The sequence below is a fragment of the Passer montanus genome, unplaced genomic scaffold, assembly GCF_014805655.1.
Source record: "Passer montanus isolate IOZ18808 unplaced genomic scaffold, ASM1480565v1 scaffold156, whole genome shotgun sequence".
Taxonomy (NCBI): domain Eukaryota; kingdom Metazoa; phylum Chordata; class Aves; order Passeriformes; family Passeridae; genus Passer; species Passer montanus.
Window position 1 is genome coordinate 341,257 of NW_024362716.1, and position 25,314 is coordinate 366,570.

Sequence of the window (25,314 nt, forward strand, 5' to 3'; positions counted from 1 at the left end):
ATGATATTAAATATTCCTCTCAGAGAAGTCCAGCAGTGGCTGCAGCACCTGCACACATCTGCATTGCAAGGCAATTCAGAGACCTCATTTTGGCAAGAATCCATTGAGACATCCATGCCCAAAATTCCCTGGGTAATCAGCTCTTGCATGCAACCCTGCTTGTTTTTGCAGCAGCGTTTTACTGGAGTTATCAGATGATCCTGTTGAATTGGGAAAGGACAGAGGGGAAGAAAACAACACCACAAGAACAGAACTGGCAGAAGGAAACGGAATCATCCAAAATTCCCAACTCTGCTAAAGGTGACCAGCAGTGCTGGTTTTCCCTGGAGGATTCACTTGTTACGAGCCAAGAATTCAGGAGGTTTGGATGTTCTCAGATTAATATTTTAAGAGTCATTCCTGTCAAACAAGACACCTTGAGTGAAGCCTTCTGAGCTGTCTCTGGCACAAGAGGGAAGTTTGCTGATTTTGAGGTGCTGGAGATGTGGCTGCCTCTGCAACAACCCCAAAACCCTTGTGGAAATGACAAGAAAAACAAATTTCCATCCCACAAATCACTTGGCTCGCTGCTGTCCCTCTTGGAGTGGCACTTTTCCCTGATTTTAGCCTTTCTGAAGCAATGCAGCAATACAGCTTTGGGGCTCAGAGGGTAAAATAATTAAAAGCTTTTCCAGAACCAGCTGCATCAAATGTATCTACTACAAGTATTTTGCTTTCTGCACTGTACAAAACGCCCAACTGCCAGAAGAAAATGTTTCCCAAATTAATACAGAAAAGTGTGTCACGATAGCACATCTAAACTCCCCCTCATCCCCACCATGGATAAATAAAGCTTCCAGAACTGATTAAGACACCCAAGCTCCTCCTGAGGGCCACACGAGAGATGGGAGTGACTACAGAGCCACACTGAGGCTGGGATTTGCTCCACTGGCCCCTCCAGAAGCTTTCCTTAAATAAAGCATTTCAGCCCAGGTTCAAACTGCCCCACCTGTCAAACACAGGTAATGTTTCCCAGATGGAAGGGAAGAGCTGGATCAAACTGGTACCTGCAATCCAGGGATCCTGAAACCCTAGGAAAATTACAGAATCACTGATTCCCTGAGCTGGAAGGGATTCCTCACAAGGAATATCAAAGGCCCTGCACAGACACCCCAACAATCCCACCCTGGGCCTGCATGGGATCCTTGCAAACAACCACAGAGCAGCAGGAGACACACGGAGGAAGAAAATTAAAGTGTATTAAGAACAGCTTAATAAACAACTTGGAAACAACTTTTCAGAGACAACAGCTCGGGCACAATTTTAAAACCACAACCTTTAAGTTAGACTGAAAAGTAAGGATTCATTTAAATCCCATTTATGCTGGAACACCCAAGGATTCCAGCACTGGCTGGCTCCAAGTCTGCCTGAGAGAAAGAAAAAAGGATACTCTTGAATTACACCAGGTGGAGTCCACTGAACACTGAGGCACCTCAGCTCACACTTCGAGTACCATTCCAAGAATAGTTTTATAAAAACGCTGAATGGGTCCAGTCAGCTCCAACTCAGTTAAAAATAAATCTCTTAAATGCCTTCCAATATAGCTGCATTGCTGTGTTCTTCAGCAACCTGTGGGTTTCCAATTATTATTATTATTATTGTTTTTAAGCTGTTTTTATTTAACCCATCAGGTTACAAAGCCACACAGGCACAAAGAGCTGGCTAAGTACAGCTCCAAAATTACCAGCAAATGTACACTTGAGAGAGAGCTGGTGGAAAAGTCTGTCAGTTTGGCATTTCCAGCATTGTAGGTAACAAAAGCAGGTAATTCATCTTTTCAGCCCCAATCAAGGTAACACGGCTGTTACAGCAAGATGTTATTTGGAGCAGTTTTACTGTGTCAGGCTGCTCAGGCAGAGCGAGCTGAGACACTTCATACGTGAAAATTAAAGCAAGAGATTAAACACAGCAACACTGGGTTACAACTTATAAAACAGGACCAGTGAAATATCAGAAGCTGACGGTTGTTTCTGACCTAGTTTTCACTGGAGAACAGTCAAAGAGCCAAAAAGGCTGAGGCGAGGCTGAAGGTGCTGAAATTCCAGTAGTGCTGGGGAACAGGATTAGAGGAAAAGCCTTCAGACATTCAAAGGACTGAGGGAGTGCCACGGAGAACAGGGAGGTTCAAGAGCTTGGGATCAGTGGCAAGTGACATCCTGGGGAGCAGCAGGGACAGCAGGGCTTCAGCCAGCTGGGGGTGAAGTCAAGGTGTCGCAGGACCTCCTCAATGGGGCAGCAGGAGGCCAAGGTGGGGAGGAGAGAAAACCTCAAACACAGGAAAGAATCATTTTAAAAACATCGTGCCTGGATTTTCAGGAGGTATTTTCGTTGCTTTTCTTCTGAGAACACAAATGTGCTGTCAAACACCTGGGCTCATTTGAATAACAAGAGGAAAAATTAAACCCCTTTATGCAAGAGAACTGCAAGTACCCAGGAGAGATGCAGGGAGGGGGGCAGGTGTGAGCAAAGCCAGGTGATCCCATCCCAGGAAGCTGTTCACATGTCTCCCTCTATTCTGCAGCTCCAAATTTATTTCCACCAGGCAGCTCCACGCTGGTTTTAAGCCTCATTAAGGAGCAGTATGTTGCTGGGCTGACATGTCAGATTTTTAAATGACCTTTGTACCAACAACAGCGTTACCAAGCTGCTAGGAACAGGGGGACAAAAAAAAAAATAAAAGCCAAACAAGTGGTTTTCCATGATTAGGAGAGGTACGTGGTGGCTGTTTGCATTTATCTGAGTTCCAAAAAAACTCCCACCTGTCAGTAAAGCCAGCCATAAAAAAAAAAAGAGCAATTCTCTCTGAAGGGCAACTGTGACGGCATCAGCACTGCTGGCCATTCTTAACGTGGGACTTATCACACAAGGTAAACAGGAGTGACTATCAGTTAATGAACAACACAACCCCGAGGCTGAATTTTAAAGAGCGTTTTCTCCACTGCAATCTTTTAATGAAAATACAGCAGTTCAAACCCACCGAATTTGCTTACGAAAGTCTAATTTATTTTAGGACATATGAAGACACCAGGGCTGATTCACTTGCCTATGTGCTCATAAGGTGGCTTAAATGAGCTGCTGAAACATCAGAACGATCCTTATCTTCCACAGGGCTTTACTCCTTTTCTTGCAAGGGAAAAATATAGAAAGACAATTGAGAGATCAGATTGACGAACCCGTTCAACCATCCCGGAACAAATCTCGCCTCACACTGCTGAGCCCAGGAAAACAAGCCTGGACCAGTTCTGTTTTCCTTGTGCCCAGCTATATCCTATTGACACTCGGAGGGAAGGGTAATTACTAGTCTGAGAAAGTTCTGCTGAAGATGATCTTCAGATGTTCCTCACACAGTCACAGACAGTGCTGCTGGAAGAGGCTGTGATAAACCAGTCAGAGCCTGGATCCTGAAGGATCCCAGAGAAATCCCACCAGCAACACCCCAGGAGCCAGAGCAACCTCAACATCTAAAGCAAGATGCTCAGACTCAGATTCTTTTGGCCTCCAGGCAAACAGAGGTGCTCCGATGCCAACCAGGACAGAGGGAATACAACCTGACAGACACCTGGAATTCAGCAGGGCTGTCACCCAAACTTCCTGCCATCTCCACAGGGGAGACAGCAATAAAGCACTCAAATAGTCCAGATTTTCTCCTATCACTGAGGGAAGCTGCCCAAGAAAAATCCAGCTGAACATGCTGAGCAAGAGAACCTCTCTAGATTCCCTATGATAGAACCTGGTGTTACATACCCTCTGCTAAGAGCCTCCTCCAGCTTCCAGGGATGCTTTCTCCAGGAGAAAAGTGAAGGCAGTTGCCTGAAGAAGTTAAATTAGGTGCTGCCTTCACTTCAGCAAGAAGCACAGAACCTGCACTGTTTCAGCTACCTCTGTATTTGCACTGCCAGGCTGGTCAGTAACAAACCTGGTCCAAAAATAAAGCGACAAACAGTGAAAGAAAGAACACACTCTTCTCAACTGGCAAAAATCTACCTAAAAAATAAGTTAGATGTTTCTTTGCTCTCCGCAAGGACACCTGAGAAAGTTCAGGTTACAACGAATTCCAAAAATAAACATGAAAAATTTTCAGATAAGAAGAGGAAAAACATACCAGGGCTGCTGACCAAACAGGGAGCGACCACAGTGCCACGAAAAGACTCCCCAGGTCTGAGCCCAAAAACCCGCAGAGAATTCAGACATTCAGACAGAGAATCTCTCTTGCCTGACAGAGGCAGCTCAGCCAATTCACACATGCAAAAGAAGTGGTGTGGCCACCGAGCCGGCACTTAATTGTCTGACCAGAATTTTTGGTCTAAATTTAACAATCCAGGCAAGTCATAGTTAGCTGGAACGTTTTGCTCTCTTAGCCCATCTGAGTTAGGGTAAATGTGTTTCTTCCTGCTGTCAGCGTCAGTAAATTTAGTCTTAATGACAAGTAAAAGGTCTGTAGATGCAGTTAAATGGCTTTAATTGTATGAGAGAGCTCAAACTTGCAGCCCGATGCAGGCAGCACCCACATTAGGTACAGCTCCAAATGGCTGCAGGAAGGTTGTGGAAACATGCCTGGAACTATAACATCAAACCTTCCAGGTAATAAATCTATTTCTGCTCCCCCTTCAAGTTAAGAAACCCCAAAGTGCTCTAGATTTTAATGCATTAAGAACAAAGTCCGTAATTCATGAGCAGAAAAATGTTTGCTGTTGGTTTTAATCACCACCACGTTCCACGTCAACCCCAGCGCCTGCTCCAAACAGACCCAAGATATCCCATTTACGTCCCTAAAGGTTAAATATGTTTTACTTTACCCATTACTGCCTCCCTCTTCCCATTTCCACATTTGCAAAGATTAAACACGAAGCCGCTTCCTGAGCAGAGCTGGGTGTTTGGGGACTCTCCACCAGCCCCAAGACTCCAGGCTGGGAGAACTGGTTTGTGACAATGCTTGGCTGCATCATTCTCCTCTGGAAAACCACACTATTTCTGGAATAAAACAAGGATTGGGAGCTGTGACATGTGTCAGGAACACGGGAGCTTTCAGATGCTTAGCCACCTCAGTGGCATTAGGGAACGAAGACCTCAAGGAGGCAGGAGGCATTTGGGATTTGCAGCAGGAAAAGCAGCAGCAGCTTCCCACAAAACACTCAGATAACCAAAGGTTCTTTTCAGCGTTGATTAAAAATGAGAGAAGGAAGCAGAGCTTGTGGCCAGGACCACCAGGCTCCCATGAAAACACAGCTGCCCTGCAAGGACACGGGGTGGGAACAGCGAGCAAGGTCACAGCCACGGGTGTCACTGAAAGCACTTTTCAAAAGAAATTGGTCACAGAGCTCCTACGCACTTCTTAAGGGACTATTTATGGGAGCAGAAGTTGTTCTTAATTCTGCGAGAAGCAGAAGCAGAGGTCAGGATTGGGGCTCCGGCAGCTCTGAGGGCTGAACATCCCTGGCAGGGGGAACAGGTGCTGCCAGGCTTTTCAAAAATCTATTTTAATGCCACAGGAACTCTCGTTTCGGAGCAAAGTCCTGCTCAGCACTGGCTGCAGTCAGCAGGATCTGCCTCAGACGCTGCTGAAGGAAATGAAGACACCCTGTGACAGAGGCTCCGACCTTCCCAGCTCCGTCATTTTACAGCAGTTTCACTCTGAATCACGAATTTCCGCCTCCGTTTGGGGCCGGCTGCTGGAGCCCCACAAAAGTCGGGGAGTTAATGAGCTGCTGTCACCTAATCAGGGCGTCCCTCTGGCAAGTGGCAGACGCACAGGGAGCACTTCAAAGGGCCTGCAACTCTCCCTGGGAGCGAGGGCTGCTCCCTCCGCAGCATCCTGCTGCAAGGTGAGCCCAGCCAGAGCCGGCTCCCCGGCCTTATATGGCTTCCAAGGCAAAATTTCCGCTTGCCCAAGCTCGGGCAGGGTGGAAAAATTTGCTTCCTTGCTACTCCGCCCATGCCGGGCTCCAAAAAGCATCCACTGAATCCTGGATGGGGAAGGAATGGAAGAATTGACTCTGCTCAGCTCCCTGGAAGAGGTGAAGGCACGGCTCTGGCAGCACCCCGGCTCACCTCGAACACCGGGGAGCACCGACGTGCAGGGAGAAGCTGGAACACTGCTTGTATTCTCTGCATTCCCCACGAAAAATTCTGATTTTTCCTGCTATTCAGCTGCACTTAAGCCTTTCACATTTGATGGCAGCAAGCTTTAAAGGTTAACAAGGAGTTGGGAACATGATTTCCTTTCACTGACTTTGCCATAATACACTTTATTATATACCAGGAGCACAGAAAACAGCCTTGGCTCAGGGCTCCACAGTTCTCTGCACAAGTCAGTATTGTTACAAACAATTCTGAAGCCAATTCTACCTCCTGGTCACAGTGAGGTCCGTGTTATCCAGGTTTGGTGTCATTATCAACTTCTCTGAGCATCACAAACTGACCAACCCTCCTATTCACTAAACAAACACAGCCACATCCATCATCCTCAATATCCACAAGTGCTGGCAAAAAACAAAGCCCAGTGCATGCAAGCAATTAAAAAGCTGCTTAATTTTCAATAAATGCTCTCCTTCCGTGGATTATAAAGTTGTTTTTTACCAAAAAAAGTCTGCACAGTGACTTTTTTCCCAGCCTTGCTGGTCTGTATCAAGATCATCCCTTTTTTTCACAGCACATTTCTCTCAGGGCAAGAAGCAGGCAGAAATTGATCTGCAGCCATCAGTGGCTTGCCCTGGCTCTCACCTGCTGGCCACCAAATGGCAGAACCCAGCTCATCCACACACAGATTTTCTCAAAACACAGAAAAATGGTGGCAAAGGAGCTTATAAAACCAAGTTGTACCCATTCCCTTGCTCCCTTCTTTTTTGGGGACTGGGAAAGGCAGAAACACAGCCCGTTTGATTTTCTCATAGAAACCAGGAGCCAAAACCAACTGAAATCAGCGCCGGAGCTGGAAAGGTACAACAAAACTCACACAAACATAAAGTCTAGACACTGAAATGTGGAAATATGATTCAAATAACCACAACTGGCACATAACACACCGATTGCAGCCCATCGCAGAATGGGCCTCAGTGGGGAGGAATAGAGAAGGAAGATTAAATTAGTTCTTCCACCTCAGCTCTAGAAAATATGGATCCTGTGGGCACAGTGATATGGATTGAGCCGGAGTTCCTTCCGTCCTGCTGGGATTTTTGTTAGGATTTTAAGTAACACACGTCTGCTCTTGCTAAGTAACAACAATCAGCTTAAACTGTCCTATAGAATCACAGAATGGTTTGGGTTAGAAAGACCACTAAATCCAGTTTATTCCACCCCATGGGGACACCTTCCACTATCCCAGGCTGCTCCAGGCTGACCTGGGACTCTTCCAGGGCTGGGGCAGCCCCAGCTCCTCCAGACCTGTTCCTGTCTCCCCACCACTGATCCCACATGAACCTGCCCCAGCTGCCACACGGCTGCTCTTATCAAAGCATAAATGAAATATATGAGCACATATGAGTTCAAAGCTGAACTCATACGTGCTCAAAATAAAGAGCCAAGTAGCCAAGAGGATGTTTGTGCTGATGAAATCTAAATACTGCAAAGATTTAGGCAATTGGTCGCTCTCAGGAAGTTTTGTGGTACCTGCTGAACTGCATCACGTGTGGACACGAACCTCAAGGACAAAGTCTGCGTCTACCATTAAACCCAACAGCACAGAATGGAGCCCAAGAGGAGAAGTATCTCAGCTTTCCACAAAAACGTGCACTGAAGTGTTCTCTCCTGCATAAAAGCCTGCACAGAGGGAGAGCAGAGGGTTAACCACGATCAGACTGGACCAGACCAGGGAAGATTCCAGGTGGGTGGAGGTGGGCAGCTCAGTCAGCCCTGCTCACCAGAGCTGACCTCTTTTTGAGTTAAACAAATGCTGGTTTCTTTAAATTAGAAAAAGGCACTAGTCCAATGTAAAGAAAGGAGAGACCAAGTGCATGGAGCTGTGTTTTTTCTAGACTGTAATGCAAAAAGGATTGGATTTTGGGAAGTCTGCTCTCCCAGTGCAGCAGGGATACACAAAGCACTCAGCAAACCAACTGCTGAGGGGTTTAACATGCTCTTTAATATATAAATGCTTGAAAAAAACCCCAAAACCCACCAAAATCCCCAGTCAGAAGGCAATACCAGATTACCAGGGTGTGCAAAAGTTGCCTTATAGCACATGGGATGTTTCTAAGCAACACAGGAGCTACTCCAGAAAACTCTTATCAGCAAATCCAACCTCCTTTCCTGGGTAATTCATCTAGGTCAAGCTAAGGCACGTTGAACACCAAAGCCCAGTTCTGGTGATGCCTCCTCTGTATCCACCCTGGATGAAATATTAGCACGGTTCAGGTTATCAGCATCTTTTCACAAGCACTAAGTTCACTGCAGATAATGGTTCCTCCAGAAACAGCATTAACCTTAATTATTCAGAGGTAACTCGATCCCGACCTTCCTGATGTTGTGACGCCGAGTGACGACCGCTTTCCCCTCCCTCCCCAAAAATCCAAACAAATCCAGGATATCACACACTGTGATCCCAAATGAGGGGATCCAGCACAGGATCCCAGACACAGGGTATCCCTTCAAAGTCTACCTAAACCCGTGCAGCCACTCCATCCATTCAAACGCATTCTCCTGTGCATTAGCAGCAAAACCACCAAGTCAGCCAAAATGTATTCTTCTCCCATGGATTAGCTGGCACAAATTAGTACGGGAGTGACGCATGCAGTCTGTCCCTTCCCATTTTTCAGCATGCACAAACACCAGGGATTTGGAGACGCTTCACAAGTTTCTGCTTACAAGTTACAGGCAGAGTTTAAATGGTCTGAAACGTGCAAATCGTTCGGGAGATAACACGGCCATTTACCGAGGAGACCTCAAATGCTCCCTCCGACAAAAGCTCCCCTCCCTCGGCAGCGATAAAGGAGCTGCTGCTGTCCCAACAGAGCCAGCACGAAATGTTTCAACAGCCACCAGCCCTGTGCCAAGCTGCACCAGGACAAAAACCAAGTGAGCAGGACAGAGCACTTCACACGGCCTCAGAAAAGCCCTGATGCTGCAGGAGCACTCCGAGCTGACCAGCAGCAGCCACTCCACGGTCCTTGGAGACACACTGTTCTGAAGAGACTTCTATGCTTCAGACAGAAGCTAAAAAGATATTATAATAGCTTTGCTTTCTGCTGTTTAAGTGGAGTAAGAAATCAGAATATGCTGAAAAAGAGAAAGGGTTTAATTTTGCTGGGTAAGGAACAGAATCACCACATCCAGCTGCCACTGATACAACCGAAATATCCCACCTGAATTAAAAAAAGAACAACAGAGCCCCATGTAAATAACATAAAGGGTTAATCTTCTACCTTGCTTCCCCCTGTATTGCCAGAGAGCAAAAATTACTAATTCCAATTCAACCTCTCCAATTAATGGTAGGGTATGTTTTGCTGATAAAAAGCAGATCACGTTTGATTAAAAAAAAAAAAAAAAAAAAAAAAAAGCAAGCCCCATCAGTCACAAAGATTCTGTCACAAACTTTCTATTTTCCTTTGGCACATCACCAATTAGACCTAGTTCTTCAGTCTGCTACCACCAGTATAAAAAAAAGCATAATGGGTTTATAATTTGTCACCAAATCCCATAGCAACTGTACGTCACTTTAGATGTAAATTACAGACAATTCCTTCCAACGCCGTTTGAAAACTATAGAGATGAATCTATAATTTGAGCAGATCCAAATGCTGTACGGTTGAGAGAAAAAGCTTCCCTAAATAATTGAAAGAAAACTGCCACGGGCCAAAACATTCCTGGTGCACAATGTTCAGTGTCTCTGTGTCCCCTTCCTTGCAATGGGAGGTGCCACACTGGGGTCAACGTGAAGAACAGCGAGCAGGAGCTGGGCAGTTCAGGGTGTTCTGCAGATCCTGTCCCAGTTCTGCTGATGAGCCGTACGTGTGCGATGAGCTTCCTCTCCAGCCTCTCTGATTCATGCAGTCATGTCACCGACTCATGCTCCCGATGTCGTAAGAGCCTCAATTTTGACGGACTACAGCATCAGTGAATTAATAGGACAGGAAAAAACAGGTTACAGGCAAGGAGGAATGATGCAAAAAGCTCTGAGATAATTCAATGAATTTTGATTGGAAAGGCGGATTGTTCTTCTCCTCCTGACACCTGCAAGCAGCTTTCAATTCTCAAGTCAGCATGAATATGCATTACCCTAAAGACCCTGTAATGACAGCACAGCCTTCATTTTGTGTGTCATGCTTTGAACACAGCAAGATGAAGGAATCTCCACAACCTGCTCCAAAAGCCAAGGCTGGAAAGTTATTTCAATAAATAGCAACTCCAAGGGGTCGGGTTAACCCTCATTTCCAAGGGATTGTTGCTCTCACAGTTGGTCTTTGAGCAGCATGGGGAAGATGATTTGGGAAGCCACATCCATCAGACCACAGTCCCAAAATTCAGCTGGGTGAGCACAGGGACAACGTGCTTTAGTTATCTCAGTTATCCCCAATAAATATTTGTGCATCTGCCAAAGTTCACCAGCGAATCAAGCGGTGGCTGCAGTTCAAAACACTCTGGGGTAGCAGGGGCACAGAGGGACCACGGGAGCAGGACGTGCTGCTCAGCTCCACCACCAAGAGATGCTACAACCTTCTTTAACCCTCCTAAAACCACCAGGCAAGGCAGGACCAGAGCAGAGTTCAGCCACTCTTAGGTCAACACATGAAGTGACAGGGAAAGGTGTGCAAGTGCATCACGTTGCCTGTAATCAAAGAAACACCTCTCAGCCACAGAGAGGTTTACAGAAATACGTGGAAGTCGGGAAATTCCCAGGTAAGGGTTCCAGGAACAGCCCTAACACTGCTTATGTGACATCAGCACCTTTGCTGTAAGGGAGACAGAGCTACTGCCAAGGGACACTGAGGTCTGCCATGTGGCATCTGAATCAGGCAGGAAGATGGGGACTTACCCAGGATGCTGCTAAAAAAACCAGATGTGAAAAATAAAGGATGAATGATAACTAAGGGTATAAGGTGAGGATGGTAAAATATTTCCTCACCAAGGACAGGAATGAAAGAGGAAAGCAAGGCACAGGTGTGAGGAGCTCCCTTCTACCTTGACAGGGGCAGGAGCAAAGTTGGGGGGCACACAAGAAGTCACAGAATCATCTAATCCCAGAATGGTTTGGAAAGACCTTGAAGACCACCCAGCTCCACCCCCTTGCCATGGGCAGGAACACTTCCCACCAGATGAGATTGCTCCAAGCCCCATCCAACCTGGCCATGGCCATGCCCTGCCTTTTTGGGGGGAGTGGCAATGCCTAGCCACACACACACCCCCAAAAGGAAGGCAGCAAACTGCAGGCTGCTCTAGAATTACACTCCCTGGAGAAGCCAGAGCTGTTTTAGGTGAGCACACCAGACTGGCTCCATTTCATCAGTGGACAAACCAACTTGGGACACACTTCCCACTGCTCAGCCCTCTGAGCTCAGTAGCCAGAGCTCTCAGTTTCACAACTGTGGGGAAACAGTTTCAGGGACAGCAAGTTTCACAAGGAGCAGCTGGGTGACATCTCACTGTGTCCCCTGTGAAGCCAGTACTAATTCTCTTTTTAAGGCTCCTATTTCTTTCAGGTGAGCTACCAAAAAACCCTTCCCAGGATCAGAAGCCAGCAGCCCTGTGAGCTGGAGCTCCTCAGCAGCAGCTCCACGTCCTCTGTACCCGACACAGGAACAGCTTGCTGGAACGTAAGAGTTGGGGATCAATAGCTCAAAATCACAGAATGGTTTGTGCTGGGAGAAACCTTAAAGCTTGACATGTTTCAACCCTTTCCACGAGCAGGGACACCTTCCACTAGACCAGGCTGCTCCAAACCCTACTGAGAATTTGGATCCCTGACCACTTCCTTCCCTAGGGCGCAGACAATTCAGCAGAAGCGCAAGAGCACAGCTCAGCAGAGGCCCAACAAGACAAATATCTGTTTCTCCACAGCCCTGCTGCCTGATCCACACATGGTGCAGCTCCACACCAAGCCTGCAACTGCTCTGGCACCAGGGACACTCCAAACAAATGGCAGCTCGCCCGGCTGGGTGATCATTTTTGGATTATGTAATCCCAATACATTATTATTAGACCAAGAACAAACTCAAGCAAGGAACTGAAGACATTTCCCTGCCCGTTCTGGCAGAGGGACAGAGCCCTGTGGCAGGAATGGCACGGACGTGCTAGCCCGCTGCCCCAAACAGGTCAGACTGCACATGCTGGGCTGCAGGTAGCACAGAGAGCAGCACTGGATTCCAGGCCATTATCCACATTACACAACGTCCTTCCACCGCGTTTCAAACCAAACCGAGCAGAAGGAGCCTGAGCACATTTTTTCCATTGGACTACTGCAGCCCCAAAGGAAAGCAGGGCTGGAGTGGACAAACAGAAGCTGCAAAGGTGTGTTGGAGGTGGCTCCTGGCAGGGCCGGGCCGGAGCTTCCGAGGAAGCTGAGATGTTCAACAAGCTGGGGAAACTGTTTATAGAACCCATGCAGAATGAGCACATGTGTTTAATAGCCCACTAATTGTTGCGTTATTCACTACACAAACAAGCAGCTCTTCTGCCCTTATCCCTTCCTGCCCAGTTAATCACCAGGAGCCTCTGACTATTTCTCTTTTGGGTGGCGGTGAGGAAGCAAAGTTCATTAGTGGCCATTGGCCACCAAACAATCCCGAGCCCAGACTTCATTTAGAAAATAAACACCACTATTCATGTGTGACATGGACTCGGAATAGCTTCCCAAAATATTTAACGCAGCTGCCTGTAGTCTTCCTACTCTCCCTTGCCCAAAATAAAAGGCTTTCCCAATATATAGGTAAGAATTATTTGGATTATTTGTTTCATTTCTCAGAGAGAAAAAAAGCTAATAATTCACCCTACCCAAGTCACTTATTTCTTCTGACTTCTCATAATGCTGATAAACACTCATTAAAATATAAGTTGATAAAACCCTGGTACAGTCATTACCTTCGTCCTCATACAGAGATTGCCCAATTCAGTGATGTGATGTAACCAACACCCTAAATTAAAAATAGTGTTGTGACAACATATGGTTTATCCTACAGAAGCTGGCAGGCAGGACGCTCCTAATGACAAACGGGTTTAGGCTCCCAGCTTCCCCCAGCAAGGTGAGGAGACAGAAATGCTCGTCGCAGGATCAGAGGCAGAAAGAAAAAATAAAATAAAAATAAAATTACACTAAAAAAATGACAGTTTTGAACCCCTCTCCAGTCCATCCCAACACCAGCTGCCGAGCTCTGCCATTATTCTCTATTTACATGACTAACAAGCTCTCTGGAAGCATTTCAAGGAAACGGCACGGAAAAGACAATCTGGAAATTTCAAAATACAGTCTGAACGTGTCTCCCCCCACCACTCCCGGGAGGGGAGCACCGGGCCGGCGGGGGATGAACAACCGGCTGTCCCGGCGAGGGGACAGCGACGGAGAGACCCCCCGGCCCGGGATGGCAGCACCGGGCACGGACCCGCCGCCCCCCCGGCTCTGGAAACCCACGTCACGTTCACCGGGGAAACGGGGGGGGCACCGACGTCCCTTCGCCCCCCTCCCCGGACACTTACGGGGACTGACGGCAGCTCCTCGTCACCTCCCGGGGGGGCACCGAGCGCCCACCCCCGCACCGACACCCGGGGGGGCACACGGGGGTCCCCCCATCAGCAATCACCGGGCTGGGGGGGAAGCACCGACACCTCCCGGGGCCCCTGGGGCACTCGGCGGAGATCACGACCCCTCCCCGGTCACTCACCGGGGGGGCCCAGAAACGCTGCCGGGGACGAGGAGCACACCGGGGCGTTACCGGGAGGGGCGCCGCGGGTCCCCTCCGGTGTCCCTCAGGCACCTGGCACCGGGATCGCCGCCCCCCCCACCCCATTCCCGGTTCCCCGGTCACTCACGGACGGACGGGGAGGGGGGGCCGGGAGCCCCCGCACCCCCTCAGCCCCCCACCAGAGCCCTCCCGCCCCCAGGCCACGCACCCGCTTCACGAGGAGCTCCCCCCTCTCACCTCCCCTCACATCCCCGCCGGTGCCGCCCGCAGGGCTCCGTCCGGGGGCCTCGTGGCGGCCGCCCGCTCGCCCTCGGCGGGGCCGTGCCCGCCGCCCCGCTCCCGCCAGCCCCGTACCTTACAGGCCTGGTAGCTCTCGAAGGCGCGTAGGGCGCTCTCCGTGAGCTTGACGTGGAAGACGGAGACGCGGGTGCCGCGGCCGAGGCGGCCGCAGGACAGCCCGTACCCGCGCTCCGCCTGCAGCGCCGCCATCTTGGGACCGTCTCCCCCTCCGCGCCTGGGCCGCCGGGGCCGCTCGCTGCCGCCACGCCCCTCCTTATGAATTATTCATGAAGCGCAGCTCCGCCGGGCCACGCCCACGCCGGGCGCCTGTTGCTGGGGCGAGGAGGTGGGCAGCGCGCGCGCCGATTGGCTGGGTGATACCCGGCGCCGCGTCGGATTGGTCCGCAGGGAGGGGGAGGCGGGGATATGTAAATAAGAGCGCGGGGCATGCTGGGGAGGGTGGTCTGGTGCAGCCGGGAGCGCTGCGGGAGCGTGGGGAGGGGGCGGCGGGTGGGGGACCCCCGGATGGACCCCCGGATGGACCCCCTGACCCACCCCGGGCACTGAGCCCTCCGGGTGCGAGCTCCCCGCAGCCCCTTGGCACCAGTTCCCCGGGCATGAGACCCTAGGCATAAACCCTCTGTACCCGCTGGGCATGAGACCCCCGGGCATGAACCCTATGGACCCCCTGGGTGTGGGACCCCCAGGTGTGAACCCTCTGGACCCCCCGGGGCATGAGACCCCCGGGTGTGAGACCCCCAGACATGAACACTCTGGATCCCCCAGGCATGAAATCCCCTGGGTGTGAGCCCCCCGGGCATGAACACTCTGGATCCCCCAGGCATGAGACCCCCGGATGTGAGACCCCCAGGCATGAACACTCTGGACCCCCCGGGCATGAGATCCCTGGGTGTGAGCCCCCCGGGCATGAACCCTCTGTACCTTCCTGGGCGTGAGCCCCCCGGGCATGACTCTCCGTGGTGGGCACCCCCTGTGCTCCCCCAGGTGTGAATCCCCCAGGCATGAACCCCCAACCCCGCAGACCCCCCCAGTCATGAGCCCCCCAGCATGGACCCCCTGCCCCCCAGGTAGAGCCTGGAGGTTCCAGGCTCCCTCCAGGGCTGACTTTGGGGTGCCAGGCTCCCCCCCGAGCACTGCCCCCCCTGCAGACTCCATGCGTCCCCATGCGTGGCAATAAACAGGCCCAAAAGTGAAGGAATTGTCCTTTATTTGGGAAGTTCACAGTCAGTTTGGGGTGCCAGGACAGTGCTACGACCCCCCCGCGAGCAGAGCTGAGGGTGGGCAGCGGCAGGCTGGGGGGCTGCGGGGCAGGGAGGGACCCCCGAGGGGCTTGGACCCACAGCAAGGCAGCCTGGGCAGGGGTCCCCAGCGCTCCCCTCCTCCATCCCTCCCTCCCACCGCGGGTTCTTTGGCTTCCCTTGGACACTGCACGCTCCAGGGGTGTGCACAGGAGGGCAGCGGGCACCTCCAGGAGGGCTGAGTCCCTGGCAGCCCCCCAGGAGTCGGGGAATGTCGCTGCATTTCCCCCCGGGCACATCCACATCGCTTCCCACGGCTCCCTTCTCCATGCCTCCTCCCGCTGCCCATCCTGTCCTGGCAGCAGGGCCACAGCACCCGGCATGGGCACAGCCAGGACGTGCCGGTGAGAGGGGCTCCTGCTGCCCCCGACACCCTGGGGGCTGGGGGCTGAGACCCCCTGACACCCTCGGGGCTGGGGCTGAGACCCCCTGACACCCTCGGGGCTGAGGCTGAGACCCCCCCAAACCCTCGGGGCTGGGGCTGGGGCTCGGACCCACCCAACACCCCCGGGGCTGAGCCCCCCTGACACCCTCGGGGCTGGGGGCTGGGACCCCCCTGACACCCTCGGGGCTGGGACCCCCCCAAACCGCTGGGGCTGGGACCCTCCTGACACCCTCGGGGCTGGGGGCTGAGACCCCCCCAAACCCTCGGGGCTGGGGGCTGAGCCCCTGGCTGCCAGGAGGGTGCCCGGGGGTCCCTGCACCCGCCCAGCCAGGGGGGATGTGGGGAACGTCGGGAGAGAGATGCGGCACTCCGGCAGGGAAAGCATCCGTGCTGCGGGGGCTGCGAGCCCGCGGGCAGGGCTGGCAGAGCCCCAGGGAGCCCCTCGGCAGAGCCAGGCGGGAGCTGGCGCCGGCGCCGTGCCAGGGGCCGCCCCGGCCGTGCCACCCTCAGTTCCTGGCCGCGATGACCACGGACAAGGCCACGCCGCCGAGCGCGATGGCTGTGGCGCCGAAGAGCCACTTCCAGGGGATGGACTGCGGGGCAGAGCACGGGGCCGTGAGGGGCTGTGCCCGGGGCAGGGGACACGTGCCGCCCTGCCTGCCCTGCCTCGGGACAGGGCAGCCCAAAAAGGGCCACAGCACCCGGCATGGGCACAGCCAGGACGTGCCGGTGAGAGGGGCTCCTGCTGCCCCCGACACCCTGGGGGCTGGGGGCTGAGACCCCCTGACACCCTCGGGGCTGGGGCTGAGACCCCCTGACACCCTCGGGGCTGAGGCTGAGACCCCCCCAAACCCTCGGGGCTGGGGCTGGGGCTCGGACCCACCCAACACCCCCGGGGCTGAGACCCCCTGACACCCTCGGGGCTGGGGGCTGGGACCCCCCTGACACCCTCGGGGCTGGGACCCCCCCAAACCGCTGGGGCTGGGACCCTCCTGACACCCTCGGGGCTGGCTGGGGGCTGGGACCCCCCCAAACCGCTGGGGCTGGGACCCTCCTGACACCCTCGGGGCTGGGGGCTGAGACCCCCCCAAACCCTCGGGGCTGGGGGCTGAGACCCCCCCAAACCCTCGGGGCTGGGGCTGGGACCCCCTGACACCCTCGGGGCTGAGGCTGAGACCCCCCCAAACCCTCGGGGCTGGGGGCTGAGCCCCTGGCTGCCAGGAGGGTGCCCGGGGGTCCCTGCACCCGCCCAGCCAGGGGGGATGTGGGGAACGTCGGGAGAGAGATGCGGCACTCCGGCAGGGAAAGCATCCGTGCTGCGGGGGCTGCGAGCCCGCGGGCAGGGCTGGCAGAGCCCCAGGGAGCCCCTCGGCAGAGCCAGGCGGGAGCTGGCGCCGGCGCCGTGCCAGGGGCCGCCCCGGCCGTGCCACCCTCAGTTCCTGGCCGCGATGACCACGGACAAGGCCACGCCGCCGAGCGCGATGGCTGTGGCGCCGAAGAGCCACTTCCAGGGGATGGACTGCGGGGCAGAGCACGGGGCCGTGAGGGGCTGTGCCCGGGGCAGGGGACACGTGCCGCCCTGCCTGCCCTGCCTCGGGACAGGGCAGCCCAAAAAGGCAGGGCTGTGCCCGGCGTGGCGGCAGGGACAGCGTGTGCCGCCAGCTGACAGAGCTGGGAGCAAAGTGCAGAGCCTGCAGCTGGCATGGCTGGGATCCACAGCCAGGAGCACAGGCAGGGACACAGGCAGGGACATAGGCAGGGACACAGGCAGGGACATAGGCAGGGACACAGGCAGGGACATAGGCAGGGACACAGGCAGGGACATAGGCAGGGACACAGGCAGGGACATAGGCAGGGACACAGGCAGGGACATAGGCAGGGACACAGGCAGGGACATAGGCAGGGACACAGGCAGGGACATAGGCAGGGACACAGGCAGGGACATAGGCAGGGACACAGGCAGGGACATAGGCAGGGACACAGGCAGGGACATAGGCAGGGACACAGGCAGGGACATAGGCAGGGACACAGGCAGGGACATAGGCAGGGACACAGGCAGGGACATAGGCAGGGACACAGGCAGGGACATAGGCAGGGACACAGGCAGGGACATAGGCAGGGACACAGGCAGGGACATAGGCAGGGACACAGGCAGGGACATAGGCAGGGACACAGGCAGGGACATAGGCAGGGACACAGGCAGGGACATAGGCAGGGACACAGGCAGGGACATAGGCAGGGACACAGGCAGGGACATAGGCAGGGACACAGGCAGGGACATAGGCAGGGACACAGGCAGGGACATAGGCAGGGACACAGGCAGGGACATAGGCAGGGACACAGGCAGGGACATAGGCAGGGACACAGGCAGGGACATAGGCAGGGACACAGGCAGGGACATAGGCAGGGACACAGGCAGGGACATAGGCAGGGACACAGGCAGGGACATAGGCAGGGACACAGGCAGGGACATAGGCAGGGACACAGGCAGGGACATAGGCAGGGACACAGGCAGGGACATAGGCAGGGACACAGGCAGGGACATAGGCAGGGACACAGGCAGGGACATAGGCAGGGACACAGGCAGGGACATAGGCAGGGACACAGGCAGGGACATAGGCAGGGACACAGGCAGGGACATAGGCAGGGACACAGGCAGGGACATAGGCAGGGACACAGGCAGGGACATAGGCAGGGACACAGGCAGGGACATAGGCAGGGACACAGGCAGGGACATAGGCAGGGACACAGGCAGGGACATAGGCAGGGACACAGGCAGGGACACAGGCAGGACACAGCCAGCACACAGCCAGGAGCACAGGCTGTTGTCAGTGATGCTTTCTGGGCACAGCTCCCAGAGCACAGCCCCCTGCTCCCAGCGGGATCGCTGCCCTGACCAACCACATCCTGCTTGGGATGTGTTAAAACAGGCTGTGTCCCTCCTGGGGGACACTGAGACACCCCCTGGGCATGCCCACCCACTCAGCCAGCCCCACCAGCCTTACCCAGGGCAGTTTGTCTTTGCACTTCCTGGGGGTGCTGGCGGCGCTGGGGTTCCCCAGCATCTTCCTGTACATCTCCGTCTCCACGTTCCTCTGGTCCGCGTGCTTCTTCACCAGCTTGGAGAGCTCGGCGTGGATGGTCTGGGGAGGACAGCTGGTGTTACCAGCCCTGCACCATCCCTGCCTGCCAGGGAGGGGACCTGCCACCCAGGAAGAGCTGAGGGGGTGATGTGGCCTCATCTCGCCCCACATCCCAGTGCCATGGGGCTGCACCAGGGGACACTCTGGGGGTCCAGTGTCCCTCTGTCCTGCTCGAGCCACTCCCCGCCTGGCAGCAGGGAGCAGAGCCCAGGGCTGATGCCAGACACCAGGAAAGGGATTTTATCCTTTAATCGAGACAGGAAAGTGTCTGCCTTGAGGACAGACATGAGCCAGCTCTCCCACTTTCTGTCTGGGAAAAAGGGCTTAAAACTCAGCCCGGTGTGAAGGGGGATTGCAGCAAGACCTGCAGCGTGCCCACACCTGCTGGGGCAGGACAAGGCTCCGAGTCCTGCGTGGGGCCCACAGGCTCCCCAAAAGCAGCAGGAAGCACCAGGGAGCTGGGCAGGGCAGGGTGGCAGGAGGACGTTGTGGTGGTCCTGGTGGCACAGCCGCGCTGTGCCCTCTGCTGGGGGACACATCCCGAGAACACCCGCTCTGCCAGCCCAAAATGCTGCCTCCAACACGAAAATTTGGGCATCTGGAGCATAGAACGCCCCTGCTCAGAGCTCACCAGGGCTGTCTGACAGCCCTCAGCATCCCACAGTGCCCCCAGGAGGGGTCAGGAGAAGGGATGTCTGTGCCAGCCTGGCGGCAGGCAGGTGGAGCCAGCATTTCTGGAGTGTTTTCAGCACCGGTAGCCTGGCCCCTGAGTCACCCACGCTGCGACTGGAGAGGCACCACCACTTCCCAGGAGCCCGGGCAGAGGCTGGGGAGGGCAGCAATTTGCTGTACTTGTGGTTTCACTGGACACGTCACTGCCGGGCACTTGGATTTTCCAGCCCTCTCCAATTAAAAGCTGCATCCTGGAGGAACTCCTGGGGAGCAGCTGCCCTACCCAGGGACGTGCCAGGGGAATGGCTCCCAGTGCTGCTCCCTCTCCACCCTGACCTTGATGGGAATGGAAGGGTCTGGGGTCCTGCTCAGCCTTCCAAGGGTGCTCAGATCACCTCTGAAGGTGCTGTGGGGCCACCAAGCACCTGCTCATGCCACATCTCACCCGTGACCTTCAGGGGCTGGATCACGACATAAATCCAGACAGTCTGGTGAAACCCCCATGAAAGGAATGGATACAGGAGATCCAGACAAGGATCAAAGCCCATCTGGAGAGCCAAGACCCCCAGGACGACCCCTGTGCAGGCAACAGCTCCCTGTCTCCTCCCAGCCTCGCTCCTGCTGGGGTCATTTCCTGGCACTGGTTTTTGATTTCTCCCGAGGCTCCAGTCCTGCAGCTGATCATTAACTGACAGGAAATTCCTGACCCAGAGCTCGCCCTGCCCGGGCGCTGGACCGAGCTCTGGCTGCTCCCAGCACCCGGTGATTCACTCCCGGGGCTGCTCAGCGAGTTTGTGGGGACTCAGCTCTGCTCCACCTCCCCCAGCCACAGCACAGACTGCCCGAGGCACCTGGAGCAGCCTGGACCCTCCCCACGGCACGGCCGGGCTGGCAGGGAGTCCTGCCACCGTCAGGACCAAAGGTCCACAGGGAACCTCACAAGGTGGAGATAAGGCTGGAGACCAGCCCAGCCACGCTGCACGTGGGGCATCACTCCCAGCCTCCCTTCACAGGGCTGGGGGCAGCTCCAGGGAGTCCCAGCCTTCCTGCTGAGGTTTGTAGGGACATGGAGAAGAGAGAAGAAGCAGCACCCAGGAGACCCCCAGCTCAGGGGGAGCACACACCTCCAGCCTACCTTGTTTGAAGGTTCCAGCTTCAGCGCTGCCTTCAGGATGGGAATGGCCTCTCTGTACTCCCCCTGCTGAGCCAGCACCTGCAGGGTGACACAGGGATGGAGCAGTGAGGCCTGTCCCCCAGCCCCCCGCCACGCCGTGGACACTGACCCCCTCCTCACCTTCCCCTTTCGGAAAAGAGCCTTGATGTTCCCCGGCTGGTGCTCCAGCACCTGGTTACAGGACTTGAGAGCTGCCTTGAAATGGTCCAACTTCAGCTGCGAGGCCGCCAGGTTGTTGAGACACTTCACCTTCACGTCCAGCAGCTCGGCCTCCTCGTCCGGGCTGAAATGCACTGCACGCAGCCCGCGGCCAGGTCACAGCAGGGCCGGCAGCCCCGGCCCCCCTGCCTCGGCGGGGACAGCTACCTTTGGAGCTGGAGCCCAGGATCCTGAGGGCGATGTCGTAGGAGTTGACGGCCAGCACGTAGTCTGCCTGCTGGTAGAAGAAGTTGCCGCGCTCGCGCTTGCGGTTGGCCAGGCGGATCTTCTCCGTGCCGCTGAGCAGCTCCAGGTCGGGCGCGTCCCGAGCCGCCAGCAGCTCCACCTCCAGCGTCAGGGACGCGTTAGGGGGCACGTCAGGGCTCCTGCAAAGCCAGGCCGCCACCGTCACCTCTCTGGGGTGTGCGGGTTTAGCACCCCGGCTCAGAAATCCAGGGGCAGGGAAAGGTGTGGGTTTTTTGAGGCAGGACACGAAGCAGAGGTCGGACAGGGGGCTGGGGACAGCTCCCCCACCCTGCCCAGGCGGTGTGTGCCAGCTCACCTGCCCTGGGCTCCATAGCAGTACTTGGCATCTGCCACAATCAAAGCCGTCTCCCCCATCTCCAGCAGCTGCACGCACAGGTCCAGAGCCTGCAGGGGACAACGCGGCAAAACAGGAGGGGCTGTGAAGGTGCCCCCGTTCCAACCTGCTGCCACGGGCAGGAACATCTTCCACAGGACCAGACGGCTCCAAAGCCCCTCAAACTCGGCCAACACCATGGGGAGGGAGCACGAGCAAGGACAGAGGGGCCACTGCGACCCACAAACGGGATGTCACCTCTAATCCTTATAGATTTATAGATTCCCCCATCACCGACCCAGCCCTCCCCGTGCCCCTGAGGGGAGGTCGTGCCCCCACCCCAGCTGGCACCCCCTGTTCACCTGCAGGACATCGCAGTCCCCCAGCGTGAAGGTGAGGCCGGGCTCCTCCTCCACCACGGTGCCATCCTCCAGCGTGGCCTTCAGGCGGATTGTCACGTCCTGCCCCTTCTGGGGACGGCTCTCCGCACCCCGACCCGGCACCAGCGTCTTCTTCTTGAGCAAACCATTCCCTGGCACAGAAAAACCATGGGCACCCGGCGGGGGGGGAAGCCCGAGTGCCCCCGCCCTTGTGCGGCCCCGGGGAGCCCGAGAGGCCCCGGTACCGGGCCGCCGGTGCTCTCACCCAAAACATCGAGCCACTCCTGGGGGTCCCCGGCCCCCGCGCCCCCCGCGCCCCGCTCCGGGGGCTGCGCGTCCTCCCGCGCCGGGGCCGCCGGCCGGCCCACGTCCTCCAGCGGCGGCAGCTCGCTCAGGTCATCCTCCTCCTCCTCCTCCTCCTCCTCCTCCAGCACCTCGAAATCCTCGGCCGTGTCCGGCTGAGCCGCGTCCGCCGCCGCCCCGGCGCCGGTGCCCGCCCGGCCCGGGGAGCCGCTGCTCGCTTCCTCCCCGCTGGACGCCATGGCGGCGGCGCAACCTGCAGCGGGACAGACGGCAGCGATCGGGGCTGCTCCTACCGGCAGAGAGGCTCCGCCGGCACGGAGACCACCGGGACCCTCCGGGGGCGGGGGATGCGCAACGGGACGGGGCAGAGCCGGGAGGGCCGGGCCCGGCGGGGCGGGGCTCGGGGATAGCACGCTCGTCAGCCGCGCGCCCGCGGCGCGCCCCGACGCCTTAAAGGGGCCGCCACCAGCGCGGCCGCCCCGGCGCGGCGGGCAGCGGGGCCCGGGGCTCGGCACCGGTACCGGAGAGGCTCCGTGATGCCCGCAGGGGTCGCCACCCTCCCGGCCGGCCGCTCTCCGGGACTTCCGGCTCGGCGCGGTGACGCGGCGGGGTCGCGCCGCACGTGACTGCACACCCGGAAGCGGCGCGGAGCGGCCGCCGGTGCCGCCCCCGGTGCCGCCGCCGCTCCCGTCATGTGAGGCGGCGGGACGGCTCCCGCAGGTGCGCGGGCACTGCTGGTGGGAGGCCCCGGGGACACCACGGGCGGTCCCCGAGGGAACGCGGCGCTGCCGGACCGGGGGCGGCCGGGGCACCCCCGTTACCGGCGTGCGGGGCCGCCCCGGGACGGGGCACGGCGGCGCGGTACCCGGTGCTGGGCGCATGGCAGGGCGGAGGGGTCCCGCTGTCGCGGAGGGGAAGGCGGGGGGGGGTCTCCGTTACCCCGTTACCGGCACCGGGGCTCCGGTGCCCCGGGCTGAGCCGCCGCCGCGGTCCCGCAGGTCACGATGGAGCCCTCGGCCTCGCAGGTGTTCTGCGGGCGGGTGCTGGGCATGGTCAACGCCGAGGACGTGAACGCCATCATCCTGGCGCAGAAAAACATGTGAGTGCCCGGGGGGAGCGGCGGTACCGGCACCGGGAGCCGGCCGGGATCGTTGCCGAGCCCCGCGTGCCTCCCCCGCGCAGGTTGGATCGCTTCGAGAAGACCAACGAGATGCTGCTCAACTTCAACAACCTGTCGAGCGTGCGCATGCAGCAGATGAGCGAGCGCTTCCTGCACCACACCCGCAGCCTGGTGGAGATGAAGAAGGACCTGGACAGCATCTTCCGCAGGATCCGGTGGGCGCGGGCTGGGAGCCCCCCGGGAGGGCTGCGGGGGTGGTAGAGCAGGGCACAGTTGGAGTTTGGGGGGCTCTGAGGAGGGAGGTCTCTTGGGGAAGGGAAGATGTGTGTTGCCCATCTTCCACAGGATCCGGTGGGCGCGGGCTGGGAGCCCCCGGGAGGTGGTTTGGGGGGCTTGTGGGGGGTTTGGGGGTGTTAGAGCAGGGCACAGTTGGAGTTTGGGGGGCTCTGAGGAGGAAAATCTGTTGGGGAAGGGCAATGTGTGATGGAGTGGAGGTTGGAGCTTTGGGTTTCCAGGGTCCTGCTCCGGGTGGGATGGGCTCGGGTGCCCACAAAAGGTGGGCTTGAGAAGCCCCCCGTGCGCTGGGCAGGGCGGAGGGGCTGCTCTGGGGGTTTGGGGTGGGGATCCCTCAGCCTCGGGGTCTGTTTGCGGTGCCAGGGAGCCGTGGGGCAGCTGAGCTCCCCATGACTGCGCTGCTCTCCTCCCCAGGGCGCTCAAAGGGAAGCTGGCGAAGCAGTACCCGGAGGCTTTCAGCAGTGAGTGCTTCCTGATGTGCACGTCCATGGAGCTGTGGGATGGTTTGGGTGGGGAGGGACCTCAAAGCCCACCCGGTGCCAGCCCTGCCATGGCAGGGACACCTCCCGGTGTGCCAGGCTGCTCCAGCCTGGCCGTGGGCACTGCCAGGGATCCAGCTGCTCTGGGAATTCCATCCCACCCTCCCAGGCAGGAATTCCTGATTCCCAATACCCCACCCATCCCTGCCCTCTGGCACTGGGAGCCATTCCCCTTGCCCTGGCACTCCACGCTCAGTTTTCCTCCTGTGGGAAGAGTCCCTGTTCCTGAGGCATCCCTCAGGAATCACAAATCCACGTGCCGGACCCAGAAAACTCCGCAATCCCATTAAATCCACTTACAAGAAATGACAAACGCCCCCTAGTTTACACTCTGGCGGCTCGCTGGGTGTTTTTAACCCTTGCAATCACTCTCCTGCCGCCCCAGCACAAACCCACCACCCCCCTCTCCCCCGGCAGACATCCACGAGTCCCCCATCCTGGAGGACGACGACGACTTCGACCCCGTCCCCAAGAGCACCACGACCACCATCGCTACCTCGGAGCAGAGCACGGAGTCGTGTGACAGCAGCCCCGACGTCATCTCCCCCACCACCAGCCAGGATTTTGAGGATTTGTCCCAAGGCCAGTACGATGGCCCTGCCCTGAACGGACAGAGTCTCACGGACGAGGACACGGCCAGCGGCCTGGACTAGGAGCCCTGAGCTGCCCTGCGGAACTTTCTAGCCTGTGTTTATATTGGTGTGTCGCTCCTTTAGGTTTTTGGGTTGGTTTTTTTTTGGTTTTTTCCTCTCTCTCTCTCGGGAAGAGGGAAGCCAAGGCTGGGAGAAGCTGAGGGAGGAAGGTGCTGCCTCCAAACTGCTGCTGAGGTGTAAAGGCAGCGCTGGCTTCAGGGGGGATCAGTAAACCCTGGGTTGGAAATGCCTCTGCTCCTGTGCTCCCTCCGCTGCACCCAGGACAGCCGCCAAACCTCACCCTCCCTGCAGATTTCTGGGTGCACAAAAGCCGTTCTCGGAGCGCGGATGTTCGTGTTTTGTAAGGAGTGCTGTCTCGGGGGCTCTGTGAGCCCACCGGGGTCTGTCCCTGCTGCTGCTGGGCTCGTGCT

At 56.7% G+C, this 25,314-nt stretch overlaps 3 protein-coding genes across 3 annotated transcripts in view; 1 reads left to right on the forward strand and 2 right to left on the reverse strand.

Moving 5' to 3' along the window:
• ELL (elongation factor for RNA polymerase II) overlaps positions 1–14,405 on the reverse strand; it is a 49,471-nt gene extending 35,066 nt beyond the window's left edge. Inside the window, exon 1 of the mRNA XM_039702414.1 lies at positions 14,220–14,405. Within this exon, the coding sequence (XP_039558348.1) occupies positions 14,220–14,354 (135 nt within the window). The 5' untranslated portion in view covers positions 14,355–14,405. The remainder of the gene's footprint in view (positions 1–14,219) is intronic.
• Positions 14,406–16,899: 2,494 nt separating this feature from the next.
• On the reverse strand, positions 16,900–22,946 carry FKBP8 (FKBP prolyl isomerase 8). The gene is made up of 9 exons (XM_039702422.1): positions 22,820–22,946; positions 22,261–22,551; positions 21,978–22,147; positions 21,598–21,686; positions 21,204–21,421; positions 20,958–21,130; positions 20,799–20,876; positions 18,854–18,991; positions 16,900–17,367 (listed from the first exon to the last, which is right to left on the reverse strand). The coding sequence occupies exons 2-9, from the start codon at positions 22,535–22,537 to the stop codon at positions 17,281–17,283; spliced, it is 1,230 nt and encodes a 409-aa protein (XP_039558356.1). The 5' UTR covers positions 22,538–22,551; positions 22,820–22,946; the 3' UTR covers positions 16,900–17,280.
• KXD1 (KxDL motif containing 1) lies at positions 22,868–25,134 on the forward strand. Its single transcript, XM_039702451.1, has 5 exons — positions 22,868–23,018; positions 23,297–23,397; positions 23,481–23,633; positions 24,127–24,173; positions 24,669–25,134. The coding sequence occupies exons 2-5, from the start codon at positions 23,303–23,305 to the stop codon at positions 24,902–24,904; spliced, it is 531 nt and encodes a 176-aa protein (XP_039558385.1). The 5' UTR covers positions 22,868–23,018; positions 23,297–23,302; the 3' UTR covers positions 24,905–25,134.
• Positions 25,135–25,314: the final 180 nt, after the last annotated feature.

Excerpts from the sequence above, each read along its gene's own strand:
- FKBP8 (XM_039702422.1), bottom strand. The coding sequence starts at position 22,537 with ATGGCGTCCAGCGGGGAGGAAGCGAGCAGCGGCTCCCCGGGCCGGGCG. Across the intron at positions 21,422-21,597 it reads TGCTATGGAGCCCAGGGCAG|GAGCCCTGACGTGCCCCCTA; the intron begins GTGAGCTGGCAC and ends CTGGCTTTGCAG. Across the intron at positions 21,131-21,203 it reads CCTGGGCTCCAGCTCCAAAG|TGCATTTCAGCCCGGACGAG; the intron begins GTAGCTGTCCCC and ends GGCTGCGTGCAG.
- KXD1 (XM_039702451.1), top strand. The coding sequence starts at position 23,303 with ATGGAGCCCTCGGCCTCGCAGGTGTTCTGCGGGCGGGTGCTGGGCATG. Across the intron at positions 23,634-24,126 it reads AGCATCTTCCGCAGGATCCG|GGCGCTCAAAGGGAAGCTGG; the intron begins GTGGGCGCGGGC and ends TCTCCTCCCCAG. Across the intron at positions 24,174-24,668 it reads GTACCCGGAGGCTTTCAGCA|ACATCCACGAGTCCCCCATC; the intron begins GTGAGTGCTTCC and ends CTCCCCCGGCAG.